The 24,646-nt window shown below is 37.6% G+C and overlaps 1 protein-coding gene across 1 annotated transcript; it reads left to right on the top strand.

Annotated features, from left to right (window-relative positions):
• Positions 1–11,661: 11,661 nt before the first annotated feature.
• Positions 11,662–24,347, top strand: LOC141833202 (peptidyl-prolyl cis-trans isomerase FKBP19, chloroplastic). Its single transcript, XM_074720586.1, has 8 exons — positions 11,662–11,828; positions 11,951–12,017; positions 12,429–12,566; positions 20,465–20,550; positions 20,634–20,684; positions 20,951–21,031; positions 24,173–24,217; positions 24,342–24,347. The coding sequence occupies exons 1-8, from the start codon at positions 11,730–11,732 to the stop codon at positions 24,345–24,347; spliced, it is 573 nt and encodes a 190-aa protein (XP_074576687.1). The 5' UTR covers positions 11,662–11,729.
• The last annotated feature ends 299 nt before the right edge of the window (positions 24,348–24,646 follow it).

Below are 24,646 nucleotides of genomic sequence, written 5' to 3'. Positions count from 1 at the left end.
AATTATCGAAGGAAATTTCGGGTATGACCATAGACGTTACCAGTATTGTTGGTGCAAGAGTGAATGTACTTAAAATTTAAAATCTTTTTGATGTATGAAAAGGGGGAGAAGGGACCTTAAGTTAATAATATAGAATTCTCCCAGATAATTAAACCCTGACCGATATTAACTTAAGAAATTGTCAAACATCAAAAAGGGGGAGATTGTTGGTGCAAGATGCACTAAGATCTTGCCTAGTGTTTCGATGTTTGACAATACACCTAAGTCACAGTTTTGACCAAGGGTTGATCCAAACAGGACCTGATGTTTGGATGTGTGGAAGTGAGCAAGAAGACCTAGTCGGTTAGACTAGGTAGTGGAAGTCCTGATCTGGACGATTGGGCAAGGAAGTCCTGGTGAGTGAAGCTGGGCAAGGGAAAGTCCTAGTTGTAGGCTAGGCAAAGGGAAGTCCTGATTTGGAGGATCAGGCGGAAGTCTTGGCAGAGTCAACGTGCACCAGGCAGAAGTCTGGACTTGGTCAGGAGGACCAAGTTGCAGAAGAACTGGACTTGGTCAGGAGGACCAAGTTGCAGTAGAAGAATGGACTGATCAGGAGGATCAGTTGCGTTCAAGTCCTGGGGGGCAACGACAGAGCCGAGCACAAGTCCAACGGGTCAGGAGGACTCGGTTGGCATCAGGTAAATTCTCCCGAGGGAGTGGGTGAGGACGCGTTCCTACGAGGAACAGTAGGCGCCGGTCTAACCCAGGATCTCACCGGAGATCCGAAGTTGAGACTCGAAGTTGGTTCGGTGAACCGACTTGATCCTTTACATGTTATATTTGAGCTAACCTGTTGTGCAGGAAGGAAAAGCCCGACGAAAGCCAACTCCGGACGAAAAACTGAGTTTTCGGGTCTGGAGTCGACCCAGATGAGTTCTGGAGTCGACTCCAGCCGAATCAGCCTGAATCAGGAAGTCAGCACGTCAAGGTCTCCGCCAGATCAGCCTGGAGTCGACTCAGATGAGCTTCTGAGTCGACCCAGAGTCAAATCCTATCGCCGCTGCCGCCACCGCGACTGGAGTCGACCCAGAACGTGATCAGAGTCGACTCAGGAGGGATAAGCGACGAAAGCGATCAAGTTTTATCTGCCACGCAGGCTGGAGTCGACCCAGATGGGCATCTGAGTCGACTCAGGCGGGCTATAAAAGAAGCCTTCGAGCAGCAGCCAGAGCAAGAGTTTTTTCACACATCCGCCTTCCAACAAGAGCTGCTACCGAACGCGAACGAGACCAGGCACGTGCTACCGGGGAAGATCCAGGAGGAGTACGTGGTGCTCGGACTTCCAGATCGGCGACAAATTGTTTGTTTTTTTTCTTACTTGTCCTTTCTGCTATTATTTGTTTGTACTGTTTATTGGACTGTAAGACGGGTTGCTCCGCCTCCGAACGAAGTTCGGAAAGGAGACCACTAGTGGACGGGCGCCTCCCGTGATTAGGCCTTGGACGTACTAACCCTGGGGGGTTAGGAACCAAGTAAAAATCCCGCGTGTCCCCTTTATTATTGTCTAATCCTCTGCTTAATTTTTGATAGTAAAACGAAAGTGAAAAAGCGATTTGCGCGTGAAAAAGCGACACCCTCGTGGCCTGGGCTATTCACCCCCCCTCTAGCGCGTGTATCGATCCTACAAAACGCTTGAAGTACGTACCTCACCAAGTTTTGATTGTCGATTTTCTCACCTATTACATGAAGACCGTTCATGATCTCCTTAAATCGCCCGTGCATTTGGCTTACCATGTCACGATCCCTCTTGGCTAGGGTTTAGTTCAAATTTTGAATTTATATTTGCAAGGTCGAAAACCCTTCGACCATTCCTTTGTAGGGAGAGGAGCTTGAAATACTAAATGTCAAATGGGTTGCAAGTATAGGGGCCTCGAGTCGTGTTTTTCCAAGGACTAGTAGACAATTGAATGAATTGAGCTTAGGTGTGTCATATTTTTAGGGTTTTCTATGAAAATGGGGGATTTGGTGTTTTGAAATGAAATTGCAATTCAAAATTGACAACTAAATGCAAAATGCAAAAATTAAACCTATTCTTATCAAGCATGAATCCTAGAATTGCAAAATCCTAACTTATAAACGAGAAAGAAACAAATTCAACTGTATGAACTAAATCTAACTAATCAAATGTAATGAACTCAAAAATATAAATTCCTACAGCTACACAACCAACAAAACCCTAAACTCTTTGGCACGGAACAGTGATGGCATAGTAACAAGAAGAAAAATAAAAAGAAGCTATCTAAGGCTAAACGAAATCTAAGCAAGATCTAAGGTAATAGCGAAATTGCAACGAATGGCATAAACTAAGCTGTCCTAAATTAACAACTTGGCAAACGACATGGTACGGGAAGGTTTTGGCACGGCACAGTAGCTGTTCTACGTTTCAGAAACAAAGAGGCAGCTGTCCAAAGTTTCAGAAGCAAAGAGGAGCTAAAAAAACTAATTAAATCCAAACAAAAATTAACTAACAAGGAGAACTAACCATATGAGTTGAATTCAGTGTTTTAAAACTAATTGCCAAGGGTTTAAAGACAAAAAAATCAGAAATGAAAACAAACAGAAACTGTAATCAGAAAAACAGGAAATTCAAAAACGAAAAAACAAAACATCCCTCAATCCTTCTTCCGTGCTTCTTTTGATTTGGTGTCAATCAAACCTTTGAATCCAGCAATGTTGGCTTCAACAATCCCTTTGGAACCTTCAAAGTGGTCGATGGTCGGTTGCTTCAGCCGAGTCCTGAACAACGCCGCAGAAACCCTCTGTGCGCGATCAGAAAACTGCGGCGAGCTCTTTTGAAGCTGCAAAACCGGAATTCCTCCTTCCTCCTTGCTCCTGATGGTCTTTTGATCCTTGATAAAGACGTGCCGCGCGATCTTCAGAGAACCCCTCCGAGCGCGGTGGTCAAAAGATTGAGCTGCAGCACGCCGGAACAAGGAGAAACAGAGGTGGCGACGCCGGGAAAACCCTCGCCGGTCGTGCGCCTTCCAGCCGCCGGATTTCGCCCAATGAACCAGCTTAGGACTCTCCAGGAACTGAAGAAGGCAATGGAATTGGAATTTCGGGATTTGGTTGGCCGTGGAGCTACGTCGCGAGGCAGGGGATCGCGCGGCGGGGAACGAAGAACAGTATCCGCGCCCTGTTCATCGATTAAACTTGGTTTATATAGTTGCATTGATGATTAATCATGAAATCCTGGCCGTCCATTTTGATTTTGATGATCTGGACTTGATCTAGGGCTTTAGGGCAGCTTAGGGCTTCCAAAAATTTGAGAGATCTTGATCGGGCTCGATCTAGGTCATGTCTTCCATGTTGGCTTGGTCAATTTGGGCAGATTAGCTTGATTTGATTGCGATTGAACTCGAACTTGACCCGATTTAGCCCTAAAATCAAATAAACTCAATTAATGTAAAATTTGCCATTAAATCATAGAAATTATAATAAAACCTTCAATTATACCACATGACACAAATATAATCAAATTAATTCATTTAATAATTATTTTCATGTAAAAATCCAGAATTGAATTGATTAAAAAATGCATAGAAACCTTGACTCATCAAATTCCCCCACACTTACCCTTGAGCGTCCCGCTCAAGCCAAAATAATAAAACTAAGAAAAACTCCTACTATAGTACCCCCTAGATCATCCTCAATCATAATTAGAAAACTATTGAAAGAAAGTTATCTAGGATTATTAAGTATCAAAAATCTAAGCCATGAATTAGACCTTTGTTCTTGGCTAACCACCTAGCAAATTTCATCCTTCATGATTAATTGAGATAAATGTATCACACTAATGCTCACAAGGTCAGTAAATAATTTTAGTGGCTCTCATCCTAAATGCTAAGTCATGATCAATGTAAAGTGGAGCTCACTCAAGCAACTCATGTTTCATGCTTTCCATAGGCTTGCTTGCTATCTACTCTCCACTAGCATTCATGATTTGGAATCCACACCTATTAAGGATTATTGAAGACAATAAGCAAATCATGAACTGAAACAAATGAGATAAGAATTTTGTAGAAAGAAAATTTCAAAGAAAAGTGCTTGAAAGGAAATGAGGGATAGTGGTAGATATGGATACAACTAAATGCTAATCAATGACTTCTTGCCCTCTTTTCTATTTCCTTTCTTTTGTAACACATTTGTTTCTGTTTGTTCTTCAATTCCATGAAACAAATTCTGATCTAAACCCTTGCAATTCCTCTCCTTGATACATTCTCCACTTCCTTTCTTCATTTTGCTCAAAATCCACCAAATGTGCCATCTTTTGTTTCTCTTTGAAAACAAGCCCAATTCCTTCACATTTAAGTTTCACAAGAGCTAAGAAATAGCAACCAATCATCAGCCATAAAAATTCACAGCACATGAAACCATGATTTCAATGTATCAATGGCACAATCAATTCCCAAAATTCATTTAAAACCAATCTGAAACTTTTGCTTTTTCTCTCTTTTTCTTGCTGTTTTTCCTCCATTCTTTTTCCATCATGAAGCTTGATTGATAATGTTAATATCCATGCAAAGTTCTTGCAATTCGAGCTCAAATCAGTCCCATAAAAATTCAAAACTCAGCTGAACAAAATAAAACAGATTTTGCAGTTTTCTGGATTTTCTGGAACTTTTTCATTCTGTTTCTTCTGATTTCTTTTGCTGCAACAACCTTGAGTAGATTCTGAGTTTGTTATCTAGTTTATGTTTGAATGGAATCAGGTTTCATCCGAATTTATCAGCTCATCAAGGAATTTGATACACTTCTCCCTTCTTTAAACAATCCTGTTTTTTTTTCTGAAAATCTTCCCTTCTGTTCTGTTTTTTTTTTTTTTTTTTCTGATGCACTTTCGAATCTGATTTGTACCCATAATTATCACATATCATTCCCACTTCTTCCATGAATTTCAACTAATTATATTGAATCAATCCAAACAAGATAATTCAGTTTTTTTTTTAACAACTTAAACAGATTTTCACAAATTCTGTTTTCATTGGTTTTCAGCCCTTGTTTCAACCTGATTCTCAGCTCATATAGTCCTTCTTCCAACACTTTACTGATTCTCATCAATATAGCTTCCATATGTTGTAATTACACAGGACTTCAAGGCTCCAACATTCAAAAACTGCCATTAAACCAAAAGTGATACCCAAACAAAATTCTGATTTCTAACTTGGGTTCAACAATGAAGTTATTTTCAATTCTGTGATTCTAACTCATGGTTTCAGAATTAGGATTCAGATAACTTCATCTTAACAGCATACAAGATTTCATTTGCAAGAGACTATCATTTGGAAATTCTTAAACAAACATTCCAATTCAAAATGTTCATGATTCAAAATTTACAAAAGTTGGCACATCTACTTCCTTCATCTCAAAGTATCAGAGTTCTGAGAATTTCATTTAGTACAACTCAATCCCTCTTTTCTTGTTTCTTGCTCAGCAATTACACTGATTTCCAGAGGCAAATTAAGATTTTAACTAATTCCATAGCCCAATTCTGAAACTTTTGCTTGCCAAGACTTCCCACTTGGACTTTTCTTTGCCAAGACTACCCACTTGGACTTTTCTTTTGCCAAGACTTCCCACTTGGACTGCTGGCAGGGCCAATCGACTGCTGGCAGGGCCAGTCGACTGGTGAAGCTGAAAAATCACATTTCAGCTTCTCTTGACCTAGGCCTCGGCCTTCAAACACCTCTCATAGCCTCATGCCTCCCTGCACTAGCCTGAGATGCTTCCATCAGCTTCGTCATGTCAAGTCCTTGCCAAGACCACCCTTGGACTTCTCCTTGCCAAGACTACCCACTTGGACTTTTGCTTGCCAAGACTTCCCACTTGGACTTTTGCTTGCCAAGACTACCCACTTGGACTTTTGCTTGCCAAGACTTCCCACTTGGACTTTTGCTTGCCAAGACTACCCACTTGGACTTTTGCTTGCCAAGACTACCCACTTGGACTTTTGCTTGCCAAGACTTCCCACTTGGACTTTTCTTTGCCAAGACTACCCACTTGGACTTTTCTTTTGCCAAGACTTCCCACTTGGACTTTTCTTTACCAAGACTACTCACTTGGACTTTTCTTTTGCCAAGACTACGCTTGGACTTTCCTGCAAACTTGCATCACACATGTTAGGTCAATAAGAATTGCCTAACTTTAAACATGGTTTAGCCAAACATTGAAACTCAATGCATTTGGGGCAACTATTGCACCAACACAATCAAACCCAAAGTCATAGCCAACTTCTCTAAAGTGGTGTATCTTGTCTTGACATCTTTGAGAAGATGACTGAAGAAGTAAATGGGTCTCTGAATACTTCCTTATTGTTTAACCAGAACTGAACTTACAGCGCCTTCAGAGGAGGATAAATATAACCATAAAGATTTTCCCGGAGTAGGCTTTGCTAAAACATGTAAGGTAGCTAAATAGATCTTTAAGTCATTAAAGGCTTGTTCACATTTCTCATCCCAAGCAAATTTGGCAGCCTTGCGTAATATCTTGAAGAAGGGCAGACTTTTGGTGGTTGACTGTGATATGAATCGCGATAATGCAGTAATCCGTCTTACTAACTTCTATACTTCTTTAGTATTTCGAGGTGAGACCATATTTTGCAAGACTTGTACTTTTTCGGGATTAGCTTTTATACCTCTTTCAGTTACTATGTATCCCAGAAACCTGTCACTTTTGACACCAAATAAATATTTATTGGGATTCAATTTGAGATTATACCTCCAGAGAGTGCTACACATTTAATTGATATCACTGATCAGACTTTTAGCTCGGACTAACTTGATTAAAATATCGTCTATGTATAGTTCCACATTACGACTTATTTGATGTTTGAAAACCTTATCCATGAGTCTTTGATATGTTGCTCCTACATTTTTTAGTCTAAAAGGTATAACTGTATAACAAAAAGTTCCTCCAAAGGTAATAAAACTGACCTTTTCCTTATCTTTCTGAGCTAATGAAATTTGATGATATCCTTGATAGACATCCAACATGCATATATATTCATGTCCTGAAGTAGAATCCACCAATTGATCTATACGTAGCAATCTTTGGGATAAGCCTTGTTGAGATCTCGAAAATCAAAACAGACACGCCACTTTCCTCCCGCTTTTAGGACCAATACGATATTAGCGAGCCAAGTGGGGAATTAAACTTCTCGGATATGTCCGACCTCTAAGTGCTTGGAGACTTTCTCTCGTATCACCTTATCCTGTTTAGGTCTGAAGTGTCTTTTCTTTTGCATGACAGGTCAGGCATCAGGGAAGATATTAAGCCGATGTTCCATGATATCGGGAGCTATTCCTGTGACTTCTTAGGGCACCCAAGCAAATACATCATTATTTTGGATGAGATAGGCTATACTAACTCAGCCTTTAACCCTGGTGTTAGATCAGCAGCTATCTGAGAGACCCTATTAGACAGTTCGGGTACGATCTGTACTCTTTCCTTTTCTTGTATTTGAGGTAGTTGAATCACAGGACTTTCTTGTAGGGAATGTACTTCTTCTCGGAGAGTCCTTCTTAATTTCTTAACATCAGTGCGAATCATGGATGTATAACATTTCCAAGAGACGACTTGATCTCCTCTAACAGAGCCAATTTGATCATCTTTCGGGAACTTTATCTTTTGATGAAAAGTGAAGACTACTACTTGGAAAGCATTGAGTATAGTTCTCTCCAGAATAACATTGTACGAAGATGGAGCATCTACTACTGTAAAAATAACACTTCGAGTTCGAATTAAAGGTTCTTGCCTTAAGGAAAGAGGTAGCCTAACCTATCTCAGTGGTTGTACTTCATGTCCAGTAAATCCAAATAAGGCAGTAGACATGAATTTCAGCTCGGATTTCTCTATCTGCATCTGATTGAAGGCCTCTTTGTATAATATGTTGATAGAACTAACTATATCAATGAAGACCCGGGCTACCTCATAGTTGACTATTATGGCGCGGATGACTAAAGCATCATCATGAGGAGTGGAGACCCCTTCGAGATCTTATGGTCCAAAGCTAATGGTAGGTCCCTTGGCTTTACCCCTTCTGGTATTGATACCATAACTTTCTAGTCTTCTTCCATGAGCTTTCTTGGCACGATTAGAATCTCCATCTGTAGATCCTCCCGAAATCATGTTGATGATGCCCTGATGAGGAGGGTTCTCGAGTTGAGTTTGATTACTATGCGTTGGTTCTTTTCTTCATCTTGTTCGATGATCCTGAGGTGATTCAGGAGAACGTCTTCTTGAGGATATGACATTTCGACCTCGGGTAGGACTCGCTCGATTTCCTTTTAAGTGATCGTTCTGTGTTTCCTACTTAGGATATTTGTAGGTAGCATGCCCTGATATGGGGGATGAGGCTCTTTTTGCCTGCTGCCTCTCTTTTGTTACTCGCTCCACCTCTCGTGCTAACTGTCTACATTCATTAGTGTAATGACTAGAAGATTGGTGGTACGTGCAAAAATGAATCTGCTCCTCTGGAGGCCTTGGGGCAAGTGCTTCTTCTAGAACAGGAATGGAGGAAACAACATGTACAGTACGCTTTTCTTGCTGAGAAGGTACATAGAATCCACGTGATGTCCTTTTGTGATGCTTAGGTGAAGAAGTCTTTTTGTCCGATTTGTAGTTGGTTGAACTGTCTCCTTGTCGAACAAGTTGAGTTTCTTCTAGATGTATGCACTTTTCAGCTCTTTCTAATAACTTTGCATAATTAGCAGGAGGCTTTTTCACCAGAGATCGGAAGAATTCTCCGTCCATCAATCCTTAAAAGAAAGCACTGGTTAATACCTTCGTGGGTGTGGAAGGAACGTCTCAAAAGACCTGGTTAAATCTCTGGATATACTCCCTAAGGGTCTCTCGAGACTTTTGCTTCATGGTAAACAAATTCAAGGGTGTTTTCTGATATCTTTTGCTACTAGCAAATTGATGGAGGAAAGCAGTCTTGAAATCAACAAAAGAATGTATAGATGAAGGAGGAAGACGACTGAATCATCTTTGGGCAGAGCTTGATAGGGTGGTTAGAAAAACTCGACACTTGACTCCATCCGAATATTGGTGAAGTAGAGCAGCATTTTTGAAGCGACATAGGTGATATTTGGGATTCGAGGATCTTGTGTACTCTCCTAACTAGGGTTGGCGAAAATGTCGAGGCAGTTCCTATTCTAGAATTTTTTTAGAAAAAGGTGTGCAAAGTAGGCTTACCTCTTCCTCCATGATTGCCTTGCCTTTGTAATCAGGTCGGCATAGGTTGGTTCTTGACTCATGCGAATCTTCTCCCAAGAAAGCAGTTTCTTTGTGGAGCGAGTTTATAGGGGCACATTCTCTTCTCTAGGAGTGGGTGGTCTTTGATGGGGAGACAGATCTTCTGGATAGGGTGTAGGAATTCCTGAAGGGGTAATAATGAATGTTGATGTAATACCTTGAACATTGTCTGCGAATCTAATTCATTGATCTTCTTGGGGATAACCATTATCTTATCGCCGTAACTCTTTTCAGCAGAATCATGCTTACCAACTATTCCTCTAGTGCTAATCATCGTAGCGTCTCGGCTCAGTATTCCCACAGACGACACCAATTTGTTCCGACCAATACACTGTGGATGATTTCGATACCGGTTCAAGGATTGCCGAAGTGCACACTCCTGAGATGAAGTGGCGGGGAGAGAAAAAGTGACCTGCAAGGCACTCAAAAAGAAGGTTAGAATAGCACCAGGGGTGGATCCCGATAAGCCACTCTGACATCCAAGTTAGGATTTGATGTGAGGAAGGAGTTTAATGACTTGAGAAAGTTAGGATTTATGTGCGTGTATCTATACCCATGGGCATGAATTACTTTTTTATAGTAGTCGATCTTGAAAAATTAACATCTGTTGGAGAAATATTCGGAAATACCTCTTCCCTTTTAGAAAGATTCTGTCAATTTACCTACATATATATTTTAAGAATACGTTCCTATTACTTCAGAAAAAGTGACTCTGGGCTCCACGAACTGGGCGGGACGACCATGTCTCCGGATAAGAACCATACATTAGAGGCCGACCCTGGGTACAGGAAGCATGCTGAGACCGAGTCATGAGGCTGACACGTGATGCAGGGAGCATGCCGAGACCGAATCATAAGGTCGGCACATGCTGCATGGAGCGTGGTAAGATCGAGTCATGAGCTCGGCACATGCTGCAGGGAGCATGTCGAGACCGAATCATGAGGTCGACACATGCTGCAGGGAGCATGTCGAGATCGGAGCAGGAGGTCGAGTTTTTAAGTCCATGAAGAAGTAAAAAAATTAAATTAATCCTCACGCTTACCCTACTTTCTTATATTTTTCTAAATCTACCTTTATAAAATATCCATGTCATCGTCCGAAACCCATACCAGATCAATTATTATTTAATGTAAGACTTGCTATTTGATGATCTTAGATGTTTATTAGTTTTAGATTTTTATATCAGTAAATTTTTATAAAAATACATGTAAAAATATTGATTTATCCTTTATCATATTAAATGGTCTCACAAGATGATTTTGAAAAAGAAAAACTTACATCCATAGATTTAATGAACTATACATATTTTTTCATATATAAATTTATTTTAAGAGGTAGGAGTATTTTTATAATTTTATATATTTAATTTTCATTCCTTTTCTTTTCCTCTCGAACAAGATAATTGGGCCGAAAAGGGGTGTGACATTTGGTTGGGCCTATTAAGAATCAACGTTGTGAGAGGAAATCTAGCCCTACTTCTCATCTGTCAAACACGCTCCAATCTGGCTTTCGACTTTTAATCTTCTACCCCCAAATGACGAATGTAAAATTTTAAAATTTACACACAGGTTTAAAATTCTCAAAAGAAAGTCTAAATTCAAATTTTACGCCCATTAACTTTTTTTTCCTCTATCTTTTATATAACTGCAACGTCTTTTTTTTTTTTTTATTTTCTCTTAAATTAAATTAAACTAATTTAAACATCGTTTAAAATTTAATCAATAATTATATAAATTGATTTAATTTTATTTTTATTTTTTAATAAAAAATTAAAAATATAAAAGAATGTTAATAAAAAATTAAAAATATTTTTTCTATTTTTGATATCTTATATTTTTAATATCTAATTATAAAAAATAAAAAAATAAAATTAATAATGAGAATTGATTTTATTAATGATAAAATAAAATAAAAAATTATTTTATTTTATTATTAAAAAGATTCTGAGTGAGTTGGTTATGACACAACAGACTTGTAGAAGTGAGAACTTAATTTTAGGCGTTTTTATAAAATTGCTATTATTGTTTATAAAATTGAGTGATTTTTATAAAATCAATTATTTTTTTTCATTAAAATAGCTAACTAATTCGCTGTCAAATTATTAAGTTGGTTAGTACATAATAAATTTATTAAAATAGATAAGAGTTTCTTGATAAAATCAAAAAAAAAATATCGAGATTAATTATAATTTTTTAATTTTTTAATTTTTTAATTTTTTTTTCATAAATGATCGATAATGATGGATGGACCGTAGGGATGACGATATAAGCATTCAGGATTTCAGGTTCCGGGTCTAAGAACAATGGTCGTTATCTTCGATCGGCTGTTACGGAAATAGCCTCCGATGTAGTTTGGTCTCCTCCACAACAGACTGCTATCCTGTTCACTCCCCTCTCTTTCCTTCCTTTGTCCATTCGGGGGATTAGGGTCCGGTAATGGCGTCAATCTCGATGGCCTGGACGATCAGAAGCCCATGCAGTTGCAGCTTACCAAGGGCTACCCATCGCCTTCAGCAGCCCTGCAAGATTAACTCGGTAGGCTGCCTTCTTATTTCGGGCTACTGCGCTTACTCCTGGGTTCTGAGTTTTCTATTCCAGCCATACTTCGCCAACTCTTGCTTTCTGTTTCGTAATTTGGTGGGTTTCTTATCACCTAGTTTATCGCGAAGTCGGAGATTGGGAGAAGATCTGACGGGATCCGTCCTATGTCGGTTCCGATTTCAGGTGGGGGGCTTTATGCAAGCTGGAACGAAATCTTTCTTATAATTCTTCCTGATAATTTTCTAATTTAGTCCTTGCTCTTCTGGTACTGCTACAAAGCGCGAGGGAAAAAAATCTTTGTTGAGTCGAGTGTCTATATTTGTTTAGTTTTCCCTGTAGTTTTATGATGTTTATGCACAGATTTTTTTTTTGTTTTCTTGGTGTTAGTTGTTTAGTTCCAGTAGTACGAATTGCCATACTTTACTGATGCGTCTGGGTTATACATTGAATCACTAATCATCTTTATTCTTCGGTCCCAAAAGGAAAACATGTGTGTTTTTTTTATTATTATTATAGTGTTTGAGATGCAACTGATGCTGGATTCAGATACCTGATATACAAGGCTAGTCATTTTGATTATTTTTTCATGTGTAGTAACAAATAGATTAGCTGTTACGTTGGAACATCATGAAAGAAGAAAGATACTTTTGATCTCCGCTATTGGATGTCTGGTTGGCACTTTGCAAAATTCTCTGGACAATCGAATGGCAGTAGCATCAGAATTTGCTGACAGTAAGTTTGTTATTTGTGTATTTTCTATATGCTAATTTAGTGCATAGCATTATCACCTATCCAAATATTTACCATTATTTGATATCAATGAAAGAGAATTCAAAATTAAAAAGGCTCCAAAAACCCGATGCTCTTCCTACATTCCAGTCATTTTCTCTTGAGAAACCATTCAGGAAGTTTGAACTTTGTTAGAATGTTTATGGATGTTTGAAGACTGTTTAAGTTGATGTCCATTATCTATGCTTGGTGTAAAGTTCTTTTTCTTTTGCAATTTTTTCCAACAATTCTATTGACCCTTTGGAGAAATATTTTAGAAACTAAATTATTTTACTTTTGTAAAATTAAAACTAAATATATGAAATGATGTGCCATTAATAAGAAAAGAATCAACATAACAATTTAGTTGGATGCCTATAAAATTCCAACGAATAGGAATTTTAGGTATCGCAGATCTACCATTCAAAAATATTCATGCATATATCATTAATAGGCTAAGGAGTAAATACTTAAAATAGATAAAACATTTTAGAGTTGTGTGTGATCATTGTGTGCCCCCATTTCTAAAAGAATTTTATTAGAATGTGGACTGATAGTCGCTAACAATCGAGGAGGGGAAGTCAGGAGTGGTGGCACGGGAGAATCTTGGATTCGTAAAAACCCCTAATAAACTATATATCATTTTAATCAAAACTTGTACAATAACCCTGATATATATATATATATATATATATATATATATATATATATATAGAATATTGCTATTCTGGGCGACGCACTGTGCGCGACCCCGTGAGCGCCCCCCGACCCCCGCGCGTTTCTGGCGGCCGTTCATCGCCGTCCGGTCACCGCCGGCCGCCATCCCGGACTCATTGGAAGCGCAACTCGACGGCGCACACACCGGCATCGGATTCCGGCCGGATTGGGCCGGAATCTGGCTGGAATTCCGGCCGAAACAAGGCAACAGTGCCTGGCGGCGATTTCGGCCGGAATCCGGCCGGATTCGGCCGAATCGGCCGGACTCCGGCCGAGGTCGACGCGCCCGGCGCCGGCGCGTCGACCGGCCGAGTCCGGCCCCGATTTGGCCGGAATCCGCCGCGCCGCCAGACACCGGCGGCCGATTTCGGCCGGAATTCGGCCGGATTCCGGCCGAATCGGGGCCGGACTCCGGCCACCGCCGGACCGCCTGCGAGTTGCGGTTCCAACGGGCCCGGTCCGGCGGTGGTCGGACGGCGATGAACGGGCGGCGGGAAGCGGCGAAGGTCCGAGGAGAAATACTGTGCAATCGGACGGCTCGGATCGGGCGATCGGACGGACGGACGGCTCGGATGGAGGCGCTCACGGGGCGCGCAGGAAGCTGTCGCCCATAATAGCAAAACTGTATATATATATATATATATATATATATAGCACCGCTTCCTGCGCACCCGTGAGCACCGGCTGACGTGGCCTTTCCACGTGGAAATTCCTTTGCCGCGGAAAACAACGGAAAAGGGAGTTCTTCGCTCGACGGCCAAAACTCCACTTTTCTTGCGCTAGGGTTTTCTCCCACTCCTCCGCGCGCCTCTCCTCCCCGCTGCTCTCCTCCGCACAGCTCCCACCTCTCCTTCCTCGACGAAGCTCAGCGTCGCTCCCCACCTCTCCTTCCTCGACGAAGCTCGGCGTCGCTGTTCGAAGAGACCAGCCTGCTCGCGAGCGCCGAAGTTGCTCCCGACCCTCTTCTTCCCCGACAAAGCCGAAGCTCCCGACCTCCTCTTCCTCGACGAAGCTCGGCGTCGCCTGGCGGCATAGATTCGTGGGCGGTGGCAGATTTTCCTCCACAAAAAACTAGCTTGCCACTTGCCTTGTAGAACATTGGATCTCCTCGTAATGGGTGTGTTTTGAGCAGTGATTTATTTTCTGAAAACTCACCATTCACTGCTATAACTGGATGAAACTTTATGTAATACAATTTAAAAATTGTTCCCAAGTTCACTGTTGGTAAAGTAACAAAAATAATGACAACAATTTTATCAACAACTAATAAAATTATCAAATTATTGTATACACCACTTCACAACGAGACGTGACAACTGCAAGTAAAAGCATTATCCAACTGCATTGTACACCACTTCAGCTTGATAGAAAAGATCTCATAAGAACATAACCACAAGCTTGATAGAAACAATTTACAACTTCAGATAACAACTATAATACTACAACAGTTCAAATAGAATTTCAGAAACAGTTTACAGTAAAATTCAGAGAACAACTTCAAACAATACATTTAATCTTCATCACTAATTTGGAGAGCCTCTAATTGTTGTTTTATTTCTTCCAAAGCTTCTTTCAGCTTAGAGATTTTTTCTGATCGCAACAATTTTCTCTTTGAAGACGAACTTGATACTGAAGCTGAAGTTGTATCGGAAACTTTGTTCTGAGTCGATGTAACAGAAGTGGGGGTAGAAATTGTATTGATATTTAGCTGAAAAGCTTTTTCTGCCTCCTCTCTACTCTTATAAGACTGGAGTATAGCGCCCTTAAAGTCATTAACTTGATGAGATGCTTCTAGCCAAGTGTCATATATCCCCGGTCGACGTCCAACAAAAACAACATATGTTTTTCCCTAAATCAAAAAAAAAATATTCAAATTATTATATAACCAAGATATTAAGTCAAAATTAAAATGAAATGACTTACCATTCTTGCTACGTGTATAAGTTTGGATTTACAACTCCAACCTAACAAGCAGGCCAATCAATTTAAGACAAACAGAAGTTAACGAAACATAAGTCATTCTTGTGTGTCAATGCTCACACAAGCGTTGATTGCTAAGCATGGTCACAAGAAAAAGGAAAAACAATATTTCAATTATTTCAATAGAAAAGAAAAAGGAAAAAAAAACTAACACAAATCTACCAATGTCAATGCTCACAAACGTTAGCAAAAACAATCCCAATGATAAGTAAAGTCCTTCTTGTGTGTCCTATCTAAGTGTAAAATTATCAACTATTATGTGTGCTTCTTCCCTGTCAACAGCTAACTTGGCCTCAAAGTCAATAGTAAAGAAGAGGTGAATCCTTAATAATTGCATTGCATTTATACTAATAAATCTTATTATATTTTAATTTTTTTATTAGAAGAAGTTATCATGTCATAACTACAGTTGGTTAATGTTTTTTAAGCAATAATATCAAGCACATATAAGCCTAAATGTTTCCTTTCCCTTTATAATCTACCAAAGAAGTATTCGCTTTCAATGCTTGTTTTATGTGCCTCAATGTCAACAACTTTTGGGCTAATACCCTTCAAAAACCAGGGTTGATTGCTAAGCAACAGTTCCTCGAAACAACCAAGGTTAATTGCTAATACTCATCAAACAACAATGATTAAGTGATATTATCAAAAATGGGGTGGCAGGTCACAGGTGAAGGCCGGTGCGGAAATGGGGGAAATGAACAGTGGAACATCACGGGCAGTGTAAAAAGGGCAGAAAACCTAAATTTCATTACAGAAAATTTCTCAATATTTTAAAATGTAAATTTCAATTGAAGAACACGGAAGAGAAGATCTACCAAATCGAACAAAAGGAAGAAGCCTGCAGAAGTTTTGGATAAAGGAGGAAGGAAATCCGCCTCGAAAAAAATCTGCCACCGCCCACGAATCTATGCCGCCAGGCGACGCCGAGCTTCGTCGAGGAAGAGGAGGTCGGGAGCTTCGGCTTTGTCGGGGAAGAAGAGGGTCGGGAGCAGCTTCAGCGCTCGTGAGCAGGCTGGTCTCTTCGAACAGCGACGCCGAGCTTCGTCGAGGAAGGAGAGGTGGGGAGCGACGCCGAGCTTCGTCGAGGAAGGAGAGGTGGGAGCTGTGCGGAGGAGAGCAGTGGGGAGGAGAGGCGCGCGGAGGAGTGGGAGAAAACCCTAGCGCAAGAAAAGTGGAGTTTTGGCCGATCGAGCGAAGAACTCCCTTTTCCGCTGTTTTCCGCGGCGAAGGAATTTCCACGTGGAAAGGCCACGTCAGCCGGTGCTCACGGGTGCGCAGGAAGCGGTGCTCAGCATAGACGAACTGTATATATATATATATATATATATATATATATATAACTTTATTATAATAGTTAATATAATTGTTATACAAAATTTATATAACAGTTTATATGTATAATTTGTAATTAACCAATCAATGCAACAACCGAGCCTTTATCTCACTAAGTAGGATTGGTTAATGAGTTCTCCTACTCTATTGGGCTCAATCCCCTACTATATTATTATCTATACTTAAATAAATTTTATTTTATTTTATCATTACTAATTATTTTTTAAATTTACTTCTTCTTCAATTAATGTGCGTATTTATCACGATTTCACATCGCCTAACTGGAGTATTTATTGGTCACCTAAGTGCATGCCCATACTATGTTAATTGTGTCTTTTAGAGTTTTCTCTTAATATGTGCAATTCTGATTTTTTTTCTAATGTTCTCATTTCTTATCCTGTTTATCCTCGTATGTTTGCACATCCACCTTAACATCCTCATCTCTACGACTCAACTTTTACTTGTGTGCTCACTTCATAGCTTAACATTCATCTCCATGTAATATATCAGGTCTAATTGCAACCACAATTTTGTAGAATTTCTCTTTAAGCTTTAGAAGTACCTTACGATCATAAAGAACACCTGACACCCTCTTCCATTTCAACCATCCTCCTATGTAAAACATTTCTATCAACCTTTTCATCCTTTTGTAAATGCCTCTAAAATTCACATCATTTTGTAAGTTTCTATTTTTATATAGTAGACTAAAGTACTTACTCCACCTATGTGATATTTTCTTCGTTTCAATATCATGTTAAATAATTCGTAAGCCATTCAATACTCTTCTTTCCTAGACACCTCCATACTTCTATTGGAATATCATCTTGTTTCAGTGTTTGTCCATTTTGCATCTCATTTAATGTCTATTCTATTTTTAAAGTTTGAATTCTTTGATAAAAATTTAAAATTTCTATATTCCTCTAATCTACTTAAATTTCTTAAGTTAAGTTGGTCACCTAATCCTTCATTGAAAAGTTAATGAAAATACCTATTCCATTGCTCTTTTATTTCCTTATCCTTCACTGACACTCTATTGGATTCATCTTTAATGCATTTTATTTGGATAAGATCCCTTATTTTCCTCTCTCTTACTTTAGCTATTCTATAGATTTTCCTTTTTTTATCAAGCCGTTGATATGTTCAAAGCTTTATTCTTGACTTTATTCATTGCTTTCTTGGTCTATTTTTTGGTTATTGCATAGTTCTTATAGGCTATTCTTTTTTTTTTTAATATCTCTTGTACCTACTCATTTAACCACCACGATTCTTTATTTGGTGATGCATGTCCTCTTGATTTACTGAGTACGCTCTTAGCCATTGTTTTTAAATTTGATGCTATCTTATTTCATATTGAATTTGAGTCACCATGTATTTCTCGTTATACTTGTGCTTCTACTCTCTTATTGAAAATATCTTGTTTCCTATCCTATAACTTCCTCCATTTGATCCTTGGAGTAATGTATATTTTTCTTCTATTGAAATTATACTTGATATGTGTATCTAACTCTAGTAACCTATGTTAGGTGGTTAATTTTTCTCTAGGGAAGATCTTGCAATTTTTATAAATTTTTCTATTCCTCTTCCTGACCATAAGAAAGTCAATTTGTGAGTTATTGTTCTCACTTTTGAAAGTAACTAAGTTTTCTTCTCTTTTCTTGAGAAACGTATTAGTTATTATAAGTTTATATGCTATTGCAAGATTCAATATAGTTTTTTCTTTATTTTTTGTTCCAAATCAAAGTGCCCATGCACCCTATCATATTCCTTATTTCTTACTCGATACATCTATTTAGATATTTTCCTATTAAAATCATCTCATTTGTCTTATCTAGGTCTTTCAAAAATTTATATTTGGTGATTTAATTTAATCCTACTTAAGATGCATATATGCTTATCACATTAATAGTTTCTTTTTCTACCACTATTTTAGATTTATAATCCTATCTCTCTTGAGATTTATAATCCTATCTCTTTTTCTAACTACTACTACTACTTCGTCCTTTAATGAATTATCTGCAATAATACCTTTTCCATTTCTCGTTTTACTCTTTCTTGTGTATCATAATTTAAAGTTTGAGTTCTTTATCATCTTTGCCTTCTCCTAATTATTTTACGGGTGACTATATTCATGTTTTAAATATTAGACAATTGATATTCAATTCAAGGTTTAAAATATTGAGCCGTGTCGGAGTTTCGGTCCTAGACTGGAACGATACAGTTTCGGTACCGTATCGTACCGTGCCAGTATAGTTTCGGTAATTTTAAAATATATAATATATTAACTAAAATAAAAAATAAAATATTTTTTAAAAATAATAAACTAATTTTATGGATTTTATTAAAGTCCTATTTAAATTATCCCGAACTATAGCTAGGAGTTGATTATTAAACCTTAATTAATACCTAAGTTAAAAAATAAAAAAAAACCAAAATCATCGCGCGATCGCGCTGCCCGCGCACGGAGGCGACTCCCGGCCCCCGGGCGACGCCTCCGGAGGCGTCGCCGGGCCCGGGCGACGCCTCCGGCGGCGTTTTCACGTCGGAACCATGGTGCCGGTGCTGTGCCGGTGCCGATACCGCGGCGGAACGAAAAAATTCGTCCGTATCGCGCGATACGGCTCGGTATTTTAATCCCTGATTCAATTAACTAATCAATAATGATAAATATTATCAATTGTTATTATTTGTTGGTTATTTTTTATAAATAGTAATTAACTAATTAAAGTTTTATTATAGTTAATTATTAAACTATTTTGATATAATTTACTGGTTAAATAATTTAAAAAATTATTATAATTAATTATCAAACTGTTTATATATATAATTTACTATTTAAATAATTTTAAAAACTATATCAGTTTACTAGAAATTAATTAAATTCTTATTATAAGTAACCACCTAAATTAACTAATCATATTATCAATTAACATATAATTCATTATTTAGTGATGTTTAATTAATTAATTAAATTGTTTATAATTCAATTTAATCATTGTCAAATAAATATCACTTCTAAAATAATTGAATTAATTAATTTTTTTATTATATATTCACATGTCATTACTTATCGATTTCTATTTTTTTTGTTAATTTATAAAAAAATTATATGTTGATGATTATTTATAATTTTTTTGGGCAAAAGTCAAAAGGTCACCCCTTTCTCATTTATCATCAAAACAATGCTCCATCCCGTCTCACCTTATTTTTGTTCCTAAAGATACCTTTATTTTCAACTTTGTTGTAGCAGTTACGAGCCATAGTTGATTCAATATGGATACTTTAACTCTTGTCAACACTAGTAACACTATATTGTAGTAACTATGAATTGTAGCAACTGCTCTAATATGGACACTTTATTTTTGGCCAACATTATGTTGTAGCAGTCATTCATAATTGTGACAACATAGACACTTGATCTCTAGTCAATACGGTCAACATTATGTTGTAGCATCTATGGTTCATAGCTGCTACAACTGTATAGTAGCTATGAGATCGTAATTGCTACAATCCGTATCCACAATTAATAGCCCATTTTTTGTGTATGAACTCCTTCATCTAGAATGATTTTTTAAGCCATTCAAAACTTTTTGGCTTAGGAATTCTGGTTTATCATTCTGATAAGATCTTAGGACAAATCTTTAATGTGGATCTATAGTTTTACTAGACTATATTAGATCTCACTATCCTACACATTTATGGCAATAAAATTATTGGATTGGCTTGAAGACATTTTTATTAAATATCTAGGAATTCATCCATATTTTATTAATTAAAAAAAAATCAGGTTTACTTATTGCACTGGACTCACCTTTTTATGCTTGTTTACCCAGTGCCAGCACTTCGTGGGAAGGACTATGGGAAGACAAAAATGCGGTATCCAGACTATATGGAGACCCAATCAGGTCTTCAGTATAAGGTTATCATTGGCAAATGATTACAGGTGCATGATTTTGTAAGTTTGCTGAGAAAAGCAAAGTTTTGATTATAATTTGGCTGTAGGATTTGCGAGTAGGTGATGGTCCTTCCCCAAAATCTGGTGACACAGTTGTGGTGAGGCAGAACTGCATCAATAATAATATTTCATTTAGAATTATCAGATATAACAATTCTGTGCTGATGTTTCTACTTTTATAATTGCCAAATTAACACATTAACTAGAGCAGCCAAACTAAACACACTTTAAGTAGGATAATGCTAAGTTGGGGATCATTTGGTGGTTTCTAATTTGGTCTTTCAGTCTCTTAATTTATTTTTGTAATTTTCTACGATATAGTTGAGTTGGGACAGACTCATGCAGATTTGTAATTGTATTGAAGGTTGATTGGGATGGATATACAATAGGATACTATGGTCGCATATTCGAAGCAAGAAACAAGACAAAAGGTGGTTCTTTTGAGGTAATATACCAAAATTATTGAAGTATTTCTTTGCTGTTAAGCTTTTCCTTTGATGTTTGCTCAGAATTCTTTAAGAGGAATAGAAAGGGAATGTAGTAGGTCTGTTGATCATAAATGTATTGAACCAACAGTTATTTAAACTTTTTAAATTGTGAAATTGGTGGTATATTTGAAAAACATCATGTATTGGATTATCAATTTAATGCGAATGTTACACCAATCAACTTTAAAGGATGTTCAGAATAGTTGAAGTGATAAAATGCTTCCTATAAAGATCCATTTTCTTATGTGAAACTGATGTGTTCAAGTCCTAAAACATTTGTATTATCTTCTATACATGATGAGATGATAATTCTAGGGTTTCTCATTTGAATCTAATTAGTCTATAACAAACTTCAAAATCTCGTGTTATGCTGGAGTTTCAGACTTCAACTGGAACTATATTTTAGTACCGTACTAATGTTTCGAGTTATAGTACCAGTGGAGAATTTGGAAGAAAGGGAGGTAAAAAAGAAGACGAAAGAGAACACAACTATACATCAATGTTCCATTTGAAATGATACAATTTTGACATTGTATTGCATGGACACAAGCTAAAAAAGCCACTATTTCAATTAATCTTGATGCATTTGTGATGAGAGTTGTTGAATTCCAATATGATACGACACTCATCAACATGGCTGATACAACGATATAGTATAATATTTTGAAATTTATTGAAATGATATGTTTTAACCATGATTTGTGAAAACATTGATAATATTAATCTTATTGAAGTGGATCTCTATGGCCGTTGGCATAGCATAAAAACTTCATGCAACAATCTTTTTCAGTCTTATTTTGAGTTTGATTCAAACTTGAAGTTGATTCTTATTTGATGTAATCATTAAATAACCTATCTAACCTCAATTTATCTGCAAATCATGCAAGCCATGATTTGAAATCTCGTAGTGTGTCAAGACTCACCACAGATAATGTCTCCTTCCTATACTTCATCTCTTTCATCCTTTAATCATCGACGCCATGCATTAGAATATTGACATGATACTGAAATAGTATTGTTCTCGTCAAAGAAACTATGACTTGAGATTTTGAACCTTAATGCAAACACCTTCCAAAGGACCTTGGTTCAACCTCAATTCCATCAAGTCCACAAATAACTCTAATTCTTGATAATTATTTCCAATTAACTTTAGTTCCTTATTAACCGCTAATCATACTTAAGAATACACTAGTAATATCCTCTATCCTAGACAAAATTCTGACAAGAATTAGAATTTAGTGATCCACTTGTGATGCTAAAGGCAAACACTACAGTATTAATTTATTCAAACCTAGCTTTTGATGATTACTTTATCACGTATAAATGATTGTTTTAATTGATACATAAATTGGACTCCCTTAGAACAATGATTCCAAGAGCTTACTTGATGCATCTTCTCTCCAAATTGCTATGGTGGGAGGTGTTAGGACAGTGAGTGTATTGTAACCATGTGGATGGGGAGGGGTTGAATAGCAATCGACTTGCAAATAAAACTTCGACTCTTGCTAATGCATTAGCAAGGTCACACACATAGATTATATGCCATAAAAAACATAAAGAAAACTTAATGCACACTAAACTCTGACACTCGATATAATGTGGTTTGGAATCCTCATTCCTACTCCATGACTTACAACTTGTCGGCGAGTCACTTCTAAAGCCCACTAGCTTTCTCCATACAAGAGAGAAACTTATTTTGCTTGGTTTTGAATGCTTCTCTTGCTATCCTTTTATAACCTTCAAAATTTTCAACTTTCACTTTTTGTTCTTCTATTCTGTTGTAAATCAATATCTACAATTAGTTGACTATTTCCAATCGCTATTCTTTAGTTTGCCAATGATTACCTCAGTCAGCTAACTTCCACCATCAGTCAACTGCTTGGCTATAAATCCTATATTAAATTAGCTGACCATTGCAGCTTCAGTGTGTTACATCAACGACTATCTTCTAGCTTTCATACTTAGTCATCAGTCAATTCGATTCTAACATCAGTATGAACTCATTAAATCTACTACCCAGTTGATTGAACACCAAATAGAAATATTATGTTCTCTAAACACTAAAGTCGAGGCAATATCCTCCCCCGTAGTGGCTAGCTGCAACTTCTTGATTTACCTCCTCACTTATAAGAGGCTGATCGTGTGGGGCCGCTAGGGTGGCGGATTCCACCTTTTGCTGAAATGTTCTCGAGACACTAAGCTCAAGTCAACTGCCTAGTCAATTTAACTCACTAGTTGACTAGGAACACTCTTCAGTCTATTGGAGCCTCAACTATGATCATGATCGAGCTTGATGATTTAGGGTATGATTACACCAAGAGGAGGTATTTCTGATCATTCAGTTTGTCCCTTTTGTTGCATTACACTCTGATACAACATGTATTTAAAATCATGTGCTAATTTGAGTTACAAGTTAAATTCGAAAGAAAGTCTTCACTCTTTAGTTTTCTTCAGAATTTTTTTGTTTATTGTCATGAGCTTGACTTTAGGACTACTCACCCATGTGACACTTAGAAAACTTATCCCCATAAAATTACTAAGTAAGCCTAACTTGTTAGAGACTCACATAAGAGAATCTAAGAGAAATCCAGATCTTGAGAGATTAGTAAATATAGTGGGCTTACTATTCTTGAGATACAAATGAAGGGAAGAGAGACATTTATGGGCATTCTCCTCTCGGTTGGACGCTTAGGATTAGTTTGATCCAACGGTGTACATAATGTTTCTAGAAAGCTCATATAAAATATTTAGATAATTTTATGATAAGAAGATTTTAAAGAAATATCTAAATTGATCCTAAGGAAGAGACTAGAAGATGGACCATTAGCCAAAACCACGGGTTAGAAGTGTAGGCTAAAGAGTAGATAAGAACCTCCATTGAATTTGAAAATTGGTGGACTGTGACATTATGCTAGGAAGTCATTGTCCCAACGAGTATGCTGCATTTGTGGTTTCAGCCTGTCGGGCAATACATAAGTTTAACACTTCAGCATATCTTTGTTAGGTTGTTCATTAGGGAATCCTATTCTTTAATGTACTGGAACTTATTCTCTATATCATATCTCTCATTCTTAGTACATGATGTTTTGAATTGGCAGGGAGATGACAAAGATTTTTTTAAGTTTAAAGTTGGTTTTAAAGAGGTAAGTGGTTCTTTGTTCACCAACCAGTTACTGTTCGTTATTGATGTCAAAATGAGGAATGTTTTGTAGCATTAGGAAGATGAATATGAAATTCTTTCTTGTTATGTTGAATCCTTATTTGTAGGTTTAACATGTGTTTCCACATCTTAATGGAAGCAAAAAAACTAGTTTCTTTCCTTCTGTAATTCCTTTAAGAAACTAACATATTTTTCTTGGGATAAATACTTACAATACCGTGTTGCATAGCAGAATATATGACGTAGTGTTAACTTTTTTTTAGAAACAGTGTAGTTTTTTTTAATGTCTTTAAGGAAATGTGTAGGCGCAATCTACTTGCATAGGTCATCACTCTTGCAAAGGAACTTCTACCGTCATATGTGATTAGTGAAGTAGTTTGTCTACATAGAAAAAGCTCATGGTCCGTCAACC

Source organism: Curcuma longa, chromosome 8 (genome assembly GCF_044706935.1).
Source record: "Curcuma longa cultivar G26 ecotype Majalengka, Jawa Barat chromosome 8, ITB_CL_G26_1.1, whole genome shotgun sequence".
NCBI lineage: Eukaryota > Viridiplantae > Streptophyta > Magnoliopsida > Zingiberales > Zingiberaceae > Curcuma > Curcuma longa.
Note: the sequence above shows the minus strand (reverse complement) of the source record. Positions and strands in the feature narration are given on the sequence as shown.

Bases quoted from the DNA above. Each gene is read 5' to 3' on its own strand.
- LOC141833202 (XM_074720586.1), top strand. From the start codon at position 11,730: ATGGCGTCAATCTCGATGGCCTGGACGATCAGAAGCCCATGCAGTTGC. The intron at 12,018-12,428 runs GTGGGGGGCTTT...TTTCATGTGTAG, and splicing joins TATGTCGGTTCCGATTTCAG to TAACAAATAGATTAGCTGTT. The intron at 20,685-20,950 runs GTGAGGCAGAAC...ATTGTATTGAAG, and splicing joins AATCTGGTGACACAGTTGTG to GTTGATTGGGATGGATATAC.